Source organism: Bombina bombina, chromosome 2, assembly GCF_027579735.1.
Source record: "Bombina bombina isolate aBomBom1 chromosome 2, aBomBom1.pri, whole genome shotgun sequence".
NCBI lineage: Eukaryota > Metazoa > Chordata > Amphibia > Anura > Bombinatoridae > Bombina > Bombina bombina.
The window spans coordinates 369,813,492-369,832,038 of NC_069500.1; the positions used below are offsets into that span (position 1 = coordinate 369,813,492).

The window sequence follows — 18,547 nt, forward strand, 5'->3', positions numbered from 1 at the left end:
CTCTCACGACCTCCTTCTTTGTTGAGAGTTGCAAGAGAATGACTGGGTATGACATGTGAGGGGAGGAGCTATATAGCAGCTCTGCTCGGGTGATCCTCTTGCAACTTCCTGTTGGGAAGGAGAATATATCCCATAAGTAATGGATGACCCGTGGACTGAACACACTTAACAAGAGAAAAGGGGATATCAACAGATAGAGGGTATCCTGCAACATTACCTACATCTGTTCCTATGGCACTAGACATTTTTAGGAAAACAGAATTTATGCTTACCTGATAAATTACTTTCTCCAACGGTCCGGTCCACGGCGTCATCCATAACTTGTGGGAATATTCTCTTCCCCAACAGGAAATGGCAAAGAGCACAGCAAAAGCTGTCCATATAGTCCCTCCTAGGCTCCGCCCACCCCAGTCATTCGACCGACGGACAGGAGAAAAATAGGGTGCCGTGGTGACTGTAGTTAAAGAAAGAAATTCATCAAACCTGATTAAAAAACCAGGGCGGGCCATGGACCGGACACACCGTTGGAGAAAGTAATTTATCAGGTAAGCATAAATTCTGTTTTCTCCAACATTGGTGTGTCCGGTCCACGGCGTCATCCATAACTTGTGGGAACCAATACCAAAGCTCTAGGACACGGATGAAGGGAGGGAGTCAATCAGGTTACCCAAACGGAAGGCACCATGGCCCGCAAAACCTTTCTCCCAAAAACAGCCTCCGAAGAAGCAAAAGTATCAAATTTGTAGAACCTGGCAAAAGTGTGCAGGAAAGACCAAGTCGCTGCCCTACACATCTGATCAACAGAAGCCCCGTTCCCGAAGGCCCATGTGGAAGCCACAGCCCCAGTAGAGTGAGCCGCGATGCGTTCGGGAGGCTGCCGTCCGGCAGTCTCATAAGCCAATCGGATGATGCTTTTCAGCCAAAAGGAAAGAGAGGTAGCAGTAGCTTTTTGACCTCTCCTCTTGCCAGAATAAACGACAAACAGAGAAGACGTTTGTCTGAAATCCTTTGTTGCTTCTAAATAGAACTTTAAAGCACGAACTACATCTAAGTTGTGTAACAAACGTTCCTTCTTTGAAACTGGATTCGGACACAAAGAAGGCACAACTATTTCCTGGTTAACATTCTTGTTGGAAACAACCTTTGGAAGGAAACCAGGTTTAGTACGCAAAACAACCTTATCTGAATGGAACACCTGATAGGGTGGATTACACTGCAGAGCAGATAACTCAGAAACTCTTCTAGCAGAAGAAATAGCAACCAAAAACAGAACTTTCCAAGATAACATCTTGATATCTATGGAATGTAGAGGTTCAAACGGAACCCCTTGAAGAACTGAAAGAACTAAATTCAGACTCCAGGGAGGAGTCAAAGGTCTGTAAACAGGCTTGATCCTGACCAAAGCCTGAACAAAAGCTTGAACATCTGGCACAGTTGCCAGTCGTTTGTGTAACAAGACAGATAAAGCAGAAATCTGTCCCTTTAGAGAACTCGCTGATAATCCCTTATCCAAACCTTCTTGAAGAAAAGAAAGGATCCTAGGAATTTTGATCTTACTCCATGAGAATCCCTTGGATTCACACCAACAGATATATCTTTTCCATATTTTATGGTAAATTTTTCTAGTTACAGGTTTTCTGGCTTGTACCAGAGTATCTATCACAGAATCCGAAAACCCACGCTTAGATAAAATCAAGCATTCAATTTCCAAGCCGTCAGCTGGAGGGAAACTAGATTTGGATGTTCGAATGGACCCTGTACAAGAAGATCCTGTCTCAAAGGTAGCTTCCATGGTGGAGCCGATGACATATTCACCAGGTCTGCATACCAAGTCCTGCGTGGCCACGCAGGAGCTATCAAGATCACAGAGGCCCTCTCCTGTTTGATCCTGGCTACCAGCCTGAGAATGAGAGGAAACGGTGGAAACACATATGCTAGGTTGAAGGCCCAAGGCGCTACTAATGGATCCACTAGAGTCGCCGTGGCATCCCTGGATCTGGACCCGTAGCAAGGAACCTTGAAGTTCTGACGAGACGCCATCAGATCCATGTCTGGAATGCCCCATAATTGAGTCAACTGGGCAAATATCTCCGGGTGGAGTTCCCACTCCCCCGGATGGAATGTCTGACGACTCAGATAATCCGCCTCCCAGTTTTCCACTCCTGGGATGTGGATCGCAGATAGGTGGCAGGAGTGATCCTCCGCCCATTTTATGATTTTGGTCACTTCTCTCATCGCCAGGGAACTCCTTGTTCCCCCCTGATGGTTGATGTAAGCAACAGTCATGTTGTCTGATTGGAATCTTATGAATCTGGCCTTTGCTAGTTGAGGCCAAGCCCTGAGAGTATTGAATATCGCTCTCAGTTCCAGAATGTTTATCGGGAGAAGAGACTCTTCCCGAGACCATAGACCCTGAGCTTTCAGGGAGTCCCAGACCGCGCCCCAGCCCACTAGACTGGCGTCGGTCGTGACGATGACCCACTCTGGCCTGCGGAAGCTCATTCCCTGGGACAGGTGATCCTGGGTTAGCCACCAACGGAGTGAGTCTCTGGTCTTCTGATCTACTTGAATCACTGGAGACAAGTCTGTATAGTCCCCATTCCACTGTTTCAGCATGCACAGTTGTAATGGTCTTAGATGAATTCGCGCAAAAGGAACTATGTCCATTGCTGCAACCATCAACCCTACTACTTCCATGCACTGAGCTATGGAAGGACGTGGAACAGAGTGAAGAACTTGACAAGCGTTTAGAAGTTTTGACTTTCTGACATCTGTCAGGAAAATCTTCATTTCTAAAGAATCTATTATTGTCCCCAAGAAAGGAACTCTTGTCGACGGAGACAGGGAACTCTTTTCTATGTTCACCTTCCACCCGTGAGATCTGAGAAAGGCCAGAACGATGTCTGTGTGAGCCTTTGCCTTTGAAAGAGACGACGCTTGTATCAGAATGTCGTCCAAGTAAGGTGCCACTGCAATGCCCCTTGGTCTTAGAACCGCTAGAAGGGACCCGAGTACCTTTGTGAAAATCCTTGGAGCAGTGGCTAGCCCGAATGGGAGAGCCACAAACTGGTAATGTTTGTCCAGAAAGGCGAACCTTAGGAACTGATGATGATCTTTGTGGATAGGAATATGTAGATATGCATCCTTTAGATCCACGGTAGTCATAAATTGACCCTCCTGGATTCAAGGTAAAATCGTTCGAATAGTTTCAATTTTGAACGATGGAACTCTGAGAAATTTGTTTAGAATCTTTAAATCCAGAATTGGTCTGAAAGTTCCCTCTTTTTTGGGAACTACAAACAGATTTGAGTAAAACCCCATTCCTTGTTCCACAGTTGGAACTGGGTGTATCACTCCCATTTTTAAAAGGTCTTCTACACAATGTAAGAATGCCTGTCTCTTTATTTGGTTTGAAGATAAGCGAGACATGTGGAACCTTCCCCTTGGGGGTAGTTCCTTGAATTCCAGAAGATAACCCTGAGAAACTATTTCTAGTGCCCAGGGATCCTGAACATCTCTTGCCCAAGCCTGAGCGAAGAGAGAGAGTCTGCCCCCTACTAGATCCGGTCCCGGATCGGGGGCTACTCCTTCATGCTGTTTTGGTAGCAGCAGCAGGCTTCTTGGCCTGCTTACCCTTGTTCCAGCCTTGCATCGGTTTCCAAGCTGGTTTGGTTTGCGAAGCATTACCCTCTTGTCTAGAGGCTGCAGAGTTGGAGGCCAGTCCATTCCTGAAATTGCGAAAGGAACGAAAATTAGACTTATTCTTGGCCTTGAAAGGCCTATCTTGTGGGAGGGCGTGGCCCTTACCCCCAGTGATGTCTGAGATAATCTCTTTCAATTCTGGCCCAAAAAAGGGTTTTACCCTTGAAAGGGATATTAAGCAATTTTGTCTTGGAAGATACATCCGCTGACCAAGACTTTAGCCAGAGCGCTCTGCGCGCCACAATTGCAAACCCTGAATTTTTCGCCGCTAATCTAGCTAACTGCAAAGCAGCATCTAAAATAAAGGAATTAGCTAACTTAAGTGCGTGAATTCTGTCCATAACCTCCTCATACGGAGTCTCTCTACTGAGCGACTTTTATAGTTCCTCGAATCAGAACCACGCTGCTGTAGTGACAGGAATAATGCACGAAATAGGTTGCAGGAGGTAACCTTGCTGTACAAAAATCTTTTTAAGCAAACCCTCCAATTTTTTATCCATAGGATCTTTGAAAGCACAATTATCCTCAATAGGAATAGTAGTGCGCTTAGCTAGTGTAGAAACTGCCACCTCGACCTTAGGGACTGTCTGCCATAAGTCCTTTCTGGGGTCGACCATAGGAAATAATTTCTTAAATATAGGAGGGGGGATAAAAGGTATGCCGGGCTTCTCCCACTCCTTATTCACTATGTCCGCCACCCGCTTGGGTATAGGAAAAGCGTCGGGGTGCACCGGAACCTCTAGGAACTTGTCCATCTTGCACAATTTTTCTGGAATGACCAGGTTGTCACAATCATCCAGAGTAGATAGCACCTCCTTAAGCAGTGCACGGAGATTCTCTAATTTAAATTTAAATGTCACAACATCAGGTTCTGCCTGTTGAGAAATTCTACCTGAATCAGAAATTTCCCCATCTGACAAAACCTCCCTCATGGCCACTTCAGATTGGTGTGAGGGTATGACAGAGCAATTATCATCAGCGCCCTCCTGCTCTACAGTGTTTAAAACAGAGCAATCGCGCTTTCTCTGAAATGCAGGCATTTTGGATAAAATATTTGCTATGGAGTTATCCATTACTGCCGTCAATTGTTGCATAGTAACAAGCATTGGCGCGCTAGAAGTACTAGGGGTCTCCTGCGTGGGCAAAACTGGTGTAGACACAGAAGGAGATGATGTAGAACTATGTCTACTCCGTTCATCTGATGAATCATCTTGGGCAACTTTACTATCTGTGGCAGTACTGTCCTTACTTTGTTTGGACGCTATGGCACAATTATCACACAATTTTGAAGGGGGAGACACATTGGCTTCCATACATACAGAACATAGTTTATCTGAAGGCACAGACATGTTAAACAGGCTTAAACTTGTCAATAAAATACAAAAACCGTTTTAAAACAAAACCGTTACTGTCTCTTTAAATTTTAAACAGGGCACACTTTTTTACTGAATATGTGAAAAACTATGAAGGAATTGTTCAATTTTAACCAAATTTTCACCATAGTGTCTTAAAGCATTCAAAGCATTGCACCCCAAATTTCAGACCTTTAACCCTTAAAATGACGAAACCGGAGCCGTTTACAACCCCTCTACAGTCCCAGCTACAGCCTTTGCTGCGACTTTACCAAACCCAGGGGGTATACGATACCAAATGAAGCCTTCTAGGAACCTTTTCAACTACTTCCAGACCCACACACATGCAGCTGCATGTCCTGCTCTCAAAAGTAACTGTGCAGTAATGGCGCGAAAATGAGGCTCTGCCTACTACATAGAAGGCCCTTCCTGACTGGGAAGGTGTCTAAACCAGTGCCTGACTTAAAAAAACGTTCCCCAAAGTTATAAAGTGTGAATTTCAAGATCAAGCTGTATAAAATGACCAAATAAAGCAATCGATCTAGCCCATAAAAGTGTCTACCAGTTTTATAGCCCATATTAAGCCCTTTATTCTGTTTGAGACTAAGAAAATGGCTTACCGGTCCCCATGATGGGGAAAATGACAGCCTTCCAGCATTACACAGTCTTGTTAGAAATATGGCTAGTCATACCTTAAGCAGAAAAGTCTGCTAACTGTTTCCCCCAACTGAAGTTCTCTCAGCTCAACAGTCCTATGTGGAAACAGCAAACGATTTTAGTTACTGCTGCTAAAATCATATTCCTCTCACAAACAGAACTCTTCATCTTTTTCTGTTTCAGAGTAAATAGTACATACCAGCACTATTTTAAAATAACAAACTCTTGATAGTAGAATAAAAAATTACAACTAAACACCACATACTCTTCACCATCTCCGTGGAGATGCTGCTTGTTCAGCGGCAAAGAGAATGACTGGGGTGGGCGGAGCCTAGGAGGGACTATATGGACAGCTTTTGCTGTGCTCTTTGCCATTTCCTGTTGGGGAAGAGAATATTCCCACAAGTTATGGATGACGCCGTGGACTGGACACACCAATGTTGGAGAAATATATTATTTGTATGCTTAATATCCATAAATTAATGTGTGGTCCTCAAGGCTTCTAAAATATTGATCTGCGGCCACCATGTATTAGAAGTTGGTCCACGCTGCTCTAACCCAATGTGGGCTGAGCATTTTTATAGTTTTTTTCATCACTGTTGTGCAAATGGAAGCGTGGAGAAATATGTGGACGTTTTATAATTAACAGTAACAAATAAATACATAAATAAAGTTAAAAGGGCCTTTCGGTCAAGCTGGAAGCAGAAATAGAAAAAACAAAAACGGCAATGGACAAATTTCTGTGGAAAAACATAATTTATGCTTACCTGATGAATTTATTTCTCTTGTAGTGTATCCAGTCAACGGATCATCCATTACTTATGGGATATTCTCCTTCCCAACAGGAAGTCGCAAGAGGATCACCCACAGCAGAGCTGCTATATAGCTCCTCCCCTCACTGCCATATCAGTCATTCGACCGAAACAAGACGAGAAAGGAGAAACCATAGGGTGCAGTGGTGACTGTAGTTTAATTAAAATTTAGACCTGCCTTAAAAGGACAGGGCGGGCCGTGGACTGGATACACTACAAGAGAAATACATTTATCAGGTAAGCATAAATTATTTTTTCTCTTGTTAAGTGTATCCAGTCCACGGATCATCCATTACTTGTGGGATACCAATACCAAAGCTAAAGTACACGGATGATGGGAGGGACAAGGCAGGAACTTAAACGGAAGGAACCACTGTAGAACCTTTCTCCCAAAAACAGCCTCCGAAGAAGCAAAAGTGTCAAATTTGTAAAATTTTGAAAAGGTGTGAAGCGAAGACCAAGTTGCAGCCTTGCAAATCTGTTCAACAGAGGCCTCATTTTTAAAGGCCCAGGTGGAAGCCACAGCTCTAGTAGAATGAGCTGTAATCCTTTCAGGGGGCTGCTGTCCAGCAGTCTCATAGGCTAAGCGTATTATGCTCCGAAGCCAAAAGGAGAGAGAGGTTGTCGAAGCTTTTTGACCTCTCCTCTGTCCAGAGTAAACGACAAACAGGGCAGATGTTTGACGAAAATCTTTAGTAGCCTGTAAGTAAAACTTCAAGGCACGGACTACGTCCAGATTATGCAAAAGACGTTCCTTTTTTGAAGAAGGATTATGAAACAATGATGGAACAACAATCTCATGATTGATATTCCTGTTAGAAACCAACTTAGGTAAAAACCCAGGTTTGGTACGCAGAACTACCTTTTCTGAATGAAAAATCAGATAAGGAGAATCACAATGTAAGGCAGATAACTCAGAGACTCTTCGAGCTGAGGAAATAGCCATCAAAAACAGAACTTTCCAAGATAAAAGTTTAATATCAATGGAATGAAGGGGTTCAAACGGAACTCCCTGAAGAACTTTAAGAACCAAGTTTAAGCTCCACGGGGGAGCAACAGTTTTAAACACAGGCTTAATCCTAACCAAAGCCTGACAAAATGCCTGGACGTCTGGAACTTCTGCCAGACGCTTGTGCAAAAGAATAGACAGAGCAGAGATCTGTCCTTTTAAAGAACTAGCTGATAAGCCTTTGTCCAAACCCTCTTGGAGAAAGGACAATATCCTAGGAATCCTAACCTTACTCCATGAGTAACTCTTGGATTCACACCAATAAAGATATTTACGCCATATCTTATGGTAGATTTTCCTGGTGACAGGCTTCCGAGCCTGTATTAAGGTATCAATGACTGACTCGGAGAAGCCACGCCTTGATAGAATCAAGCGTTCAATCTCCATGCAGTCAGTCTCAGAGAAATTAGATTTGGATGATTGAAAGGACCTTGTATTAGAAGGTCCTGCCTCAGAGGCAGAGTCCATGGTGGAAGAGATGACATGTCCACTAGGTCTGCATACCAGGTCCTGCGTGGCCACGCAGGCGCTATCAGAATCACCGATGCTCTCTCCTGTTTGATTTTGGCAATCAGTCGAGGGAGCAGAGGAAACGGTGGAAACACATAGGCCAGGTTGAAGAACCAAGGAGCTGCTAGAGCATCTATCAGCGTTGCTCCCGGGTCCCTGGACCTGGATCCGTAACAAGGAAGCTTGGCGTTCTGGCGAGACGCCATGAGATCCAGTTCTGGTTTGCCCCAACGATGGACCAGTTGAGCAAACACCTCCGGATGGAGTTCCCACTCCCCCGGATGAAAAGTCTGACGACTTAGAAAATCCGCCTCCCAGTTCTCTACGCCTGGGATGTGGATCGCTGACAGGTGGCAAGAGTGAGACTCTGCCCAGCGAATTATCTTTGAGACTTCTAACATCGCTAGGGAACTCCTGGTTCCCCCTTGATGGTTGATGTAAGCCACAGTCATGATGTTGTCCGACTGAAATCTGATGAACCTCAGTGTTGCTAACTGAGGCCAAACTAGAAGAGCATTGAATATTGCTCTTAACTCCAGAATATTTATTGGGAGGAGTTTCTCCTCCTGAGTCCACGATCCCTGAGCCTTCAGGGAGTTCCAGACTGCACCCCAAACTAGAAGGCTGGCATCTGTTGTTACAATCGTCCAATCTGGCCTGCGAAAGGTCATACCCTTGGACAGATGGACCTGAGAAAGCCACCAGAGAAGAGAATCTCTGGTCTCTTGATCCAGATTTAGTAGAGGGGACAAATCTGAGTAATCCCCATTCCACTGACTTAGCATGCATAATTGCAGCGGTCTGAGATGCAGGCGCGCAAATGGCACTATGTCCATTGCCGCTACCATTAAGCCGATTACTTCCATGCACTGAGCCACTGACGGGCGTGGAATGGAATGAAGGACACGGCAAGCATTTAGAAGTTTTGATAACCTGGACTCCGTCAGGTAAATTTTCATCTCTACAGAATCTATAAGAGTCCCTAGGAAGGAGACTCTTGTTAGTGGTGATAGAGAACTCTTTTCTATGTTCACTTTCCATCCATGCGACCTCAGAAATGCCAGAACTATCTCTGTATGAGACTTGGCAATTTGAAAGCTTGACGCCTGTATCAGGATGTCGTCTAGATACGGAGCCACCGCTATGCCTCGCGGTCTTAGAACCGCCAGAAGTGAGCCCAGAACCTTTGTAAAAATTCTCGGAGCAGTGGCCAACCCGAAGGGAAGAGCTACAAATTGGTAATGCCTGTCTAGAAAGGCAAACCTTAGGAACCGATGATGATCTTTGTGAATCGGTATGTGAAGGTAGGCATCCTTTAAGTCCACTGTGGTCATGTACTGACCCTCTTGGATCATGGGTAGGATGGTCCGAATAGTTTCCATTTTGAATGATGGAACTCTGAGGAATTAATTGTTTAAGATCTTTAGATCCAAGATTGGTCTGAAGGTTCCCTCTTTCTTGGGAACCACAAACAGATTTGAATAAAATCCCTGTCCTTGTTCCGTCCGCGGAACTGGATGGATCACTCCCATTACTAGGAGGTCTTGCACACAGCTTAGGAATGCCTCTTTCTTTATCTGGTTTGCTGATAACCTTGAAAGATGAAATCTCCCTTGTGGAGGAGAAGCTTTGAAGTCCAGAAGATATCCCTGAGATATGATCTCCAACGCCCAGGGATCCTGAACATCTCTTGCCCACGCCTGGGCGAAGAGAGAAAGTCTGCCCCCCACTAGATCCGTTTCCGGATAGGGGGCCGTTCCTTCATGCTGTCTTGGGGGCAGCAGCAGGCTTTCTGGCCTGCTTGCCCTTGTTCCAGGACTGGTTAGGTTTCCTGGCCTGTCTGGAATGAGCAACAGTTCCCTCTTGTTTTGAAGCGGAGGAAGTTGATGCTGCTCCTGCCTTGAAATTTCGAAAGGCACGAAAATTAGACTGTTTGGCCTTTGATTTGGCCCTGTCCTGAGGAAGGGTATGACCCTTGCCTCCAGTAATGTCAGCAATAATTTCCTTCAAGCCAGGCCCGAATAAGATCTGCCCCTTGAAAGGAATGTTGAGTAATTTAGACTTTGAAGTCACATCAGCTGACCAGGATTTAAGCCATAGCGCCCTACGCGCCTGGATGGCGAATCCGGAATTCTTAGCCGTTAGTTTAGTCAAATGAACAATGGCATCAGAAACAAATGAGCTAGCTAGCTTAAGCGTTCTAAGCTTGTCAATAATTTCATTCAATGGAGCTGTCTGGATGGCCTCTTCCAGGGCCTCAAACCAGAATGCCGCCGCAGCAGTGACAGGCGCAATGCATGCAAGGGGCTGTAAAATAAAACCTTGTTGAATAAACATTTTCTTAAGGTAACCCTCCAATTTTTTATCCATTGGATCTGAAAAAGCACAACTGTCCTCAACCGGGATAGTGGTACGCTTTGCTAAAGTAGAAACTGCTCCCTCCACCTTAGGGACCGTCTGCCATAAGTCCTGTGTAGTGGCGTCTATTGGAAACATTTTTCTAAATATAGGAGGTGGGGAAAAGGGCACACCGGGTCTATCCCACTCCTTGCTAATAATTTCTGTAAGCCTTTTAGGTATAGGAAAAACGTCAGTACACACCGGCACCGCATAGTATCTATCCAGCCTACACAATTTCTCTGGAATTGCAACTGTGTTACAGTCATTCAGAGCAGCTAATACCTCCCCAAGCAATACACGGAGGTTCTCAAGCTTAAATTTAAAATTAGAAATCTCTGAATCAGGTTTCCCCGAGTCAGAGATTTCACCCACAGACTGAAGCTCTCCGTCCTCATGTTCTGCATACTGTGACGCAGTATCAGACATGGCTCTAACAGCATTTGCGCGCTCTGTATCTCTGCTAACCCCAGAGCTATCGCGCTTGCCTCTTAATTCAGGCAATCTAGATAATACCTCTGACAGGGTATTATTCATGATTGCAGCCATGTCCTGCAAGGTAATCGCTATGGGCGTCCCTGAGGTAATTGGCGCCATATTAGCGTGCGTCCCCTGAGCGGGAGGCGAAGGGTCTGACACGTGGGGAGAGTTAGTCGGCATAACTTCCCCCTCGACAGAACCCTCTGTTGATAATTATTTTATAGATAAAGACTGATCTTTACTGTTTAAGGTGAAATCAATACATTTAGTACACATTCTCCTATGGGGCTCCACCATGGCTTTCAAACATAATGAATAAGTATGTTCCTCTGTGTCAGACATGTTTAAACAGACTAGCAATGAGACTAGCAAGCTTGGAAAACACTTTAAAACAAGTTTACAAGCAATATAAAAAACGTTACTGCGCCTTTAAGAAACACAAATTTTCCAGTGAAAAAATGCAGTTACACTAACGAAATTTTTACAGTGTATGTAATAAGTTAGCAGAGCATTGCACCCACTTGCAAATGGATGATTAACCCCTTAATACCAAAAACGGAATAACAAATGACAAAAACGTTTTTTAAACAGTCACAACAACTGCCACAGGTCTACTGTGGCTTTTTACCTCCCTCAATACGACTTTTGAAGCCTTTTGAGCCCTTCAGAGAAGTCCTGGATCATGCAGGAAGATCATGTCTGTGTCTGTAATTTTTGCTGTGCAAAAAAACGCCAAAATAGGCCCCTCCCACTCATATTACAACAGTGGGAAGCCTAAGGGAACTCTTTCTAGGCAAAATTCAAGCCAGCCATGTGGAAAAAACTAGGCCCCAATAAGTTTTATCACCAAACATATGTAAAAAACCATTAAACATGCCAGCAAACGTTTTAAAATACACTTTTATCTCTATTAATAAGCCTGATACCAGTCGCTATCACTGCATTTAAGGCTTAACTTACATTACTTCGGTATCAGCAGCATTTTCTAGCAAATTCCATCCCTAGAAAAATATTTTAACTGCACATACCTTATTACAGGAAAACCTGCACGCTATTCCCCCTCTGAAGTTACCTCACTCCTCAGAATATGTGAGAACAGCAAAGGATCTTAGTTACTTCTGCTAAGATCATAGAAAACGCAGGCAGATTCTTCTTCTAAATACTGCCTGAGATAAACAGTACACTCCGGTACCATTTAAAAATAACAAACTTTTGATTGAAGAAATAAACTAAGTATAAAACACCACAGTCCTCTTACGACCTCCATCTTAGTTGAGAGTTGCAAGAGAATGACTGGATATGGCAGTGAGGGGAGGAGCTATATAGCAGCTCTGCTGTGGGTGATCCTCTTGCAACTTCCTGTTGGGAAGGAGAATATCCCACAAGTAATGGATGATCCGTGGACTGGATACACTTAACAAGAGAAATAAAATTAATAAGTAGAAAAAGTAGGGCTTGTTAAATTTATCTGAAATTGAGGAGACAGATGCAAATTTCTGAAGCCAGACAAGGGTATTTTATACAGAAATAACAACTTAAATGTAAAATTCTAGTATTTATATCCCTCTGGTTCCTGGGAAGGGTAAAGAACACATGGTGTGTAGCAAGTTACTTACTAGACATGTGCACTTTAAGAATATGGACATGGGTAGGATTGTTAGGCTATTTCCTATGACACTTACTGGACATGTGCACTTTAAGAATATGGACATGGGTAGGATTGTTAGGCTATTTCCTTTGACACTTACTGGACATGTGCACTTTAAGAATATGGACATGGGTAGAATTGTTAGGTTATTTCCTTTGACACTTACTGGACATGTGCACTTTAAGAATATGGACATGGGTAGGATTGTTAGGTTATTTCCTATGACACTTACTGGACATGTGCACTTTAAGAATATGGACATGGGTAGGATTGTTAGGCTATTTCCTATTACACTTACTGGACATGTGCACTTTAAGAATATGGACATAGGTAGGATTGTTATGCTATTTCCTATTACACTTACTGGACATGTGCACTTTAAGAATATGGACATGGGTAGGATTGTTAGGCTATTTTCTATGACACTTACTATCTCCTTCCTCTGCCATTTCCTCCTCATTTCCACTTATTCCTGATGCCTCCATCTCCTCGTCTTCAGCAGCAGGAGGGTACACAGCCTCTTCCATTTGCGCAGCTTTTTTCTTCTTGCGCCTGCTGTTCCTCTCCTTTTCCTAGACGAGAGGAAAAACATCAATACGTCAGAAATTGAGCACTTTTGCAGATGACATATTCACAAACTAGGATATATTGTTCAGAATTAGACCAGTTGATCTCTGCGGTTTGGTAATGTCATAGAATGAGGCTTGTGTAATTCGATCTTTCACTTCTAATCATGATGTGAAACTGCTAATCTGGATAGTGATTTGGAGAAGATGTACATTATCTGATGTGAGTGATTTGTATATGCTTTGTAGACATGAAATTAGAACAGACCACAAATTAGTTGGATGACTAAAATATAAAGATGTGTTAAAGGGACATGAAACCCAATTTTTTTTCATGACTCAGATAGAAAATAAAATTTTAAACAACATTCCAATTTACTTCTATTTTCTAATTTGCTTCATTCTTTAGATATTATTTGTTGAAGAAATAGCAATGCACATGGGTGAGCCAATAACATAAGGGATCTATGTGCAGCCCCCAATCAGCAGCTACTGCGCCTATTTAGATATGTCTTTCAATAACGTATAGAAATGTACAAAGAGAGCGAGGAGCACTTTAAAAGCGTATATAAAACGTAACTTTTATTGTATTCATCAAGGTAAAAACACAGACAATTCCATTAGCAGCAAAGTCAGAGCGATAATAGGGGGATCCCCTGGACCTGCTACAAAGTATATCAAGAGAATGAAGCAAATTAGATAATATAAGTAAATTGTAAAGTTGTTTAAAATTGCATTCTAAATCATGAAAGACAAATTTTGGGTTCATGTCCATTTAAATGCCCTACTGAATTATTTTTCAATGTTATTTTTATTTTATATTTTTTATTCAAGTTCCTAAACATAGTACAATGACAGACCACCTTATTACACTGCTTCATTGGCATTATTAGTCATAAAATATTTCTTAAAAATGTCAATAGATAGAGTAATAGTGTTATATAAACCTAGTGGAAAGCAAATTTAAATATTATATGGAACAAGATACTAGAGACAGTAAATATTTATGAATTATTCTATTTCTTGCAGATACCTATTTTAGATCCTTTACTAGAGGGACATGAAACCCAAAATAGAATGTCACGACTCAGATAGAGAATACAATTCCAAACAACTTCCCAACCCACCTCCGCCATCCAATTTGCTCTGTTCTCTTTACATCCCCCGCTGAAAAAGTATACATAGGTACACTCAGGAGCTGCTGATTGGTGGCTGCACACACTGGCCCACCCATGTGCAGTGCTGCTTCTCCAACAAAGGGCACCAAAAGAACAAAGCAAACCAGACAACAGAAGCTAACTGCAAAGCTGTTAAACATGGTATGCTCTATCTGTACCACAAAAGAAATTCAAAAGCGTCATGTCCCCCCAAGAATGTCAAATTGGTATCTGCCTTATTAGAAAAATAACCTACTGGGGTAGCAACATAGTTAGCCAACTGCAAAAATACTGTACATGGGTTAAGGTCCTAAGAGGCACCTGAACTCCCACTGCAGGGACTTTGAGCCTAAACAAAAGATAAATTGCAAGAATCAGGCAAGGGCTGAAGATTAGACTTCATTGGAACTAAGGATTCTACCAGCTGTGCATTATGTGAGTGCTCTGATAAATTAATGCATAAGATTATAATTATAATTTACTTACTCTATAAAAAGATAGACACACAGACAAGATAAACACACAGACAAGATGATAGATAGATAGATAGATAGATATAGACTTGTTGAAAGCAACTGAAACCTGGGACATTTACAGACTAGATGCAGGTGTTATTTCTAGAATTAAAAAAACATAACTAAAAAAAAATAGTGTTAAAATGATTTTTTGTTTGGTAAAACTCAGCATGAAACTGCTAACAGAGGTACATTGACAATCATAAAAAGATGAGCAAACTCTCCCAGCACAACAAAATGAAAAGATAAACGTTATAATTAGTTTACTTTAGTGATGCAACGAAATGGAAATTCTGGACCGAAACCGAATCCGAAAATCCGGGATGCACTTGACCGAAAACCGAAACTGATACCGAAAATGTATTTTTTCAAATTATTTTTTTGTTGTTTTTTTTTTTGCATAATTAGAGCCAATAAAAAAAGCCCACACTTTTATTGAAAGTAACACACTTAAATTGGACAAAAATATCTTAAAACAATAATATGCTACACAATAATTTTACCAAGAAAAAAATAAAAACAGGCAAATAATAATGCAATTTTCAGCCAAAATGTTTCTGCGACCAAAATGTTGGTGCATCCCTACTTAAAACAATTATAAATATCAATATACTGTATTATTCTTCATTTAGTTCTATGTAACAGAATCCTATTTAACAGGTTTTTTTTTTTTACCATATATCCAAATAAAGTATAGTCCTAGAAAACTCATATGCAGAACAGTAAGTCAAGTAATAAACTTAAACAGCAGCTCTAGGCTAGCATTAAATTTGAAACATGCTACACAATTTTACCGAAAATAACAGGCAAAAAACCCGAAAACCGAAATAGCCAAAAATGCCATTTTCGGCCGAAACTTTCTGCGGCCGAAATTTCGGTGCATCCCTAGTTTACTTTATTTACTTTAAATAGTCCTCTCTCTATGTAGTGCATCAGCAGCATGCTACAATATATTCTCTATATTGTTTATACCTCACCTCAGTTTCTTTTGGAAAATGTTAAAGGACCAGTAAATATAGTAGATTTGCATAATCAGCAAATGTATGATAACAATGCAATCCAATAGCACTTAGTCAAAACTTCAAATGAATAGTAGATTGTTTTCTAACAAATTTAAATGTTTTATCTATTTCCAGTCCTCCTGTATCATGTGACAGCCATCAGCCAATCACAAATGCATATACGTATATTCTGTGTATTCTTGCACATGACTGTGTACATTTTGTTAATGGAAGTAAATTCGAAAAGTTGTTATAAACTTTCATGATTCAGATAGATAATGCAATTTTATTTTGACTTGAGTGTAAAAACACATTTCATTACACAATGTCAGGTAAAGTGAAGAGAAACTGTAAATAATTCTGGGTTGGCGACTATTACTGTCAGTATTGGCTGCTTTATTGTCATGACAAAGCAATACAAAAGTTACTAAAACAATTGATAGATACAAGGGGGGGTTCAAAAATGAACTGATCTCCAGTTAAAGGCCCATAATAGTTTAAAACTTACATGTTCTCATTTATTCAAGCAGGCAATCCTGAATTACCGTCTTTATAGAAAGTGATAAAATAAGGAGATCAAATTTCCCTGTAAGTTCTACTCAATTTAGGGCCAGATTACGAGTGGAGCGCTATTTAGCACTTTTGCTAGATAGCTAATTGCGCTAGAACAAAACTTTTTGCGCATGACAGGTTGTGCTGGTATTACGAGTTGAAAATAAAAAGTTATTGCTCTCGCACTAACCCAACACGCACAAAAAGCTGAACTTAGAATATCTTGCATGCAATAACCTATTCCCATATAGAAGTCAATGAAAAAAGTGTGGGGGGGGGGACCTAACACCCTACTTGAGAGCAGACCCAATTGCATATTCTTAAATCTAGCACATACTGTCAGGGCTACAATATTGCATGCTTCAATACGTGTCTGAGGGAACACAGAGCAGCTCTTGCGGCTCAACCAGCCTCACTCCCAACTATACTTCCTCTCTCATCTACAAATACTCCCCGACTCGTCCTCTGCGATCAACCTCTGACCTACGTCTCTCCACTCCTATTTTTTCTATGTCCCTGTCCCGCATCCAAGACTTTTCATGCACTTCTGTCTTCTGGAACTCTCTACCCCGCTCCATCAAACTGTCTCTAGCCTGGTATAGCTTCAGACATGCTTTGAAAACACACCTAATCAGAGAGGCTTACCAACTCCCCTTTGTTTTCATACTACCCAAAACAAATCTTGAACAGCCTTGACTCACTGTTGCAACTACAATCCACGTGACAAGCTACCCCAAAACATATGTCTCTGCGCCCTCAACCTGTAGACTGTAAGCTCTCCGGAGCAGGGTCCTCTTTCTCCTGTACTAGATTTGTTTAGTCTGTTATGTTTTTGTACCTTATCACAAATCCTTGTCATTGTATACCCCTATGTACCCAACGCTACTGAATTTTGCAACGCTATTAAAATAAATAACAACCACCACCACCCAAGGTTTTAACCCTATTCTAAGCCATACATTTCCAGTTGTGTGCGTTAGTGCATATCCACAGACATTGCGATTTTCAATAGCAGACTGCCATGTATCAAAACCTTGCAAGGAATATTATACTATAATTTTTGAGGACAGTTCAGCAGCGAATGCCCTTTACTGACTCGTGATCCCGTTTTGAGGACAGTTTTGCCATTTGGCACCACTTGTCTTTATTCCATTTAATAATGGCTTCTCCGGATGTGCTCTATTTTTAGCCATTCTACATTACAAGCAGACATGATGATTTAAAAGCATCTGACATATTTCCATTTGGGGGCTGGAAATTAGCACAAAGATGGACAATGCATAACTCCATTAAAGAGATCCAAGAACAGGCATTCCCTAGGTTCCTTCTTATTCAGAACCACTTCTAAGTTTTTTATTTTTAAAAATGTTTTATGTTAGCCTTCCTTGTAATTGCTTCTTATCTGAAGAGAGGCCTGCAGATGCTACTGCCTGAGCACAATGGTTACTATGGAAAAAGTCGCTTTCACCTTGCTTTGAGTTTTGCACTACTTAAGCATCTATCTAGCAGACAAACAGCCCTTACGGCACACTATGTCTGGCTGGGTGAGCAGCCTTATTAAAAAACCCACATGTAATGAAAATATGTATAGATTCTGGCTAAGTTATATAATTATTGTCTATTTAAAACTGACATAAAAAGCAATATCCGTTATATTTTTTGCAATTAGCTTTTTCCGTAACCTGCCTCTGATATATGTGCATACTAAAACACAAAGTAGCAGCGATACTGCAAGAAAAATAGATTAAGGACAATAGTTTATTGTTAAAGCTGCTATTCTTTTAAATAGGAATAAATAGCAAGAAGAACATTAGACAGCGCTCAAACAATATTGTTCAACAGAAAAAGGATATATTTATTTAAACATATAGAGCTAGATTACAAGTGGAGCGCTTACAGGGGGCTGGTTATTGCTACCACAAGCTCGGGGTAGCAATTAGTGCTCAAAACCTAAGACCTGTGGTTAATTTTTTTAATGTGCCCCAATTTCCCTTAAAAACAGTGTGTAGTGTTTTTTTAAAATAAATATTAGTAGCATTTTTATAATTTTAAAAAAACAATTGTACTAAGCAATTTTTAGGGATAAAGTTGGCGGCTGTGGGGTATTAACTATGTAAAGGCACTTTTCAGTGCCGGTTTTTTTCAGTCTGTGGGAACTGTGTGTTCCCAGTAAATATATATGTATATGC

The 18,547-nt window shown here is 41.6% G+C and overlaps 1 protein-coding gene across 12 annotated transcripts in view; it reads right to left on the minus strand.

Moving 5' to 3' along the window:
* NCOR2 (nuclear receptor corepressor 2) overlaps positions 1 to 18,547 on the minus strand; it is a 1,025,928-nt gene that overhangs the window by 330,563 nt on the left and 676,818 nt on the right. For all 12 annotated transcript variants that reach the window (XM_053701833.1, XM_053701839.1, XM_053701838.1 and 9 more), the window contains one exon: positions 12,998 to 13,139. In XM_053701833.1, the coding sequence (XP_053557808.1) occupies positions 12,998 to 13,139 (142 nt within the window). The remainder of the gene's footprint in view (positions 1 to 12,997; positions 13,140 to 18,547) is intronic.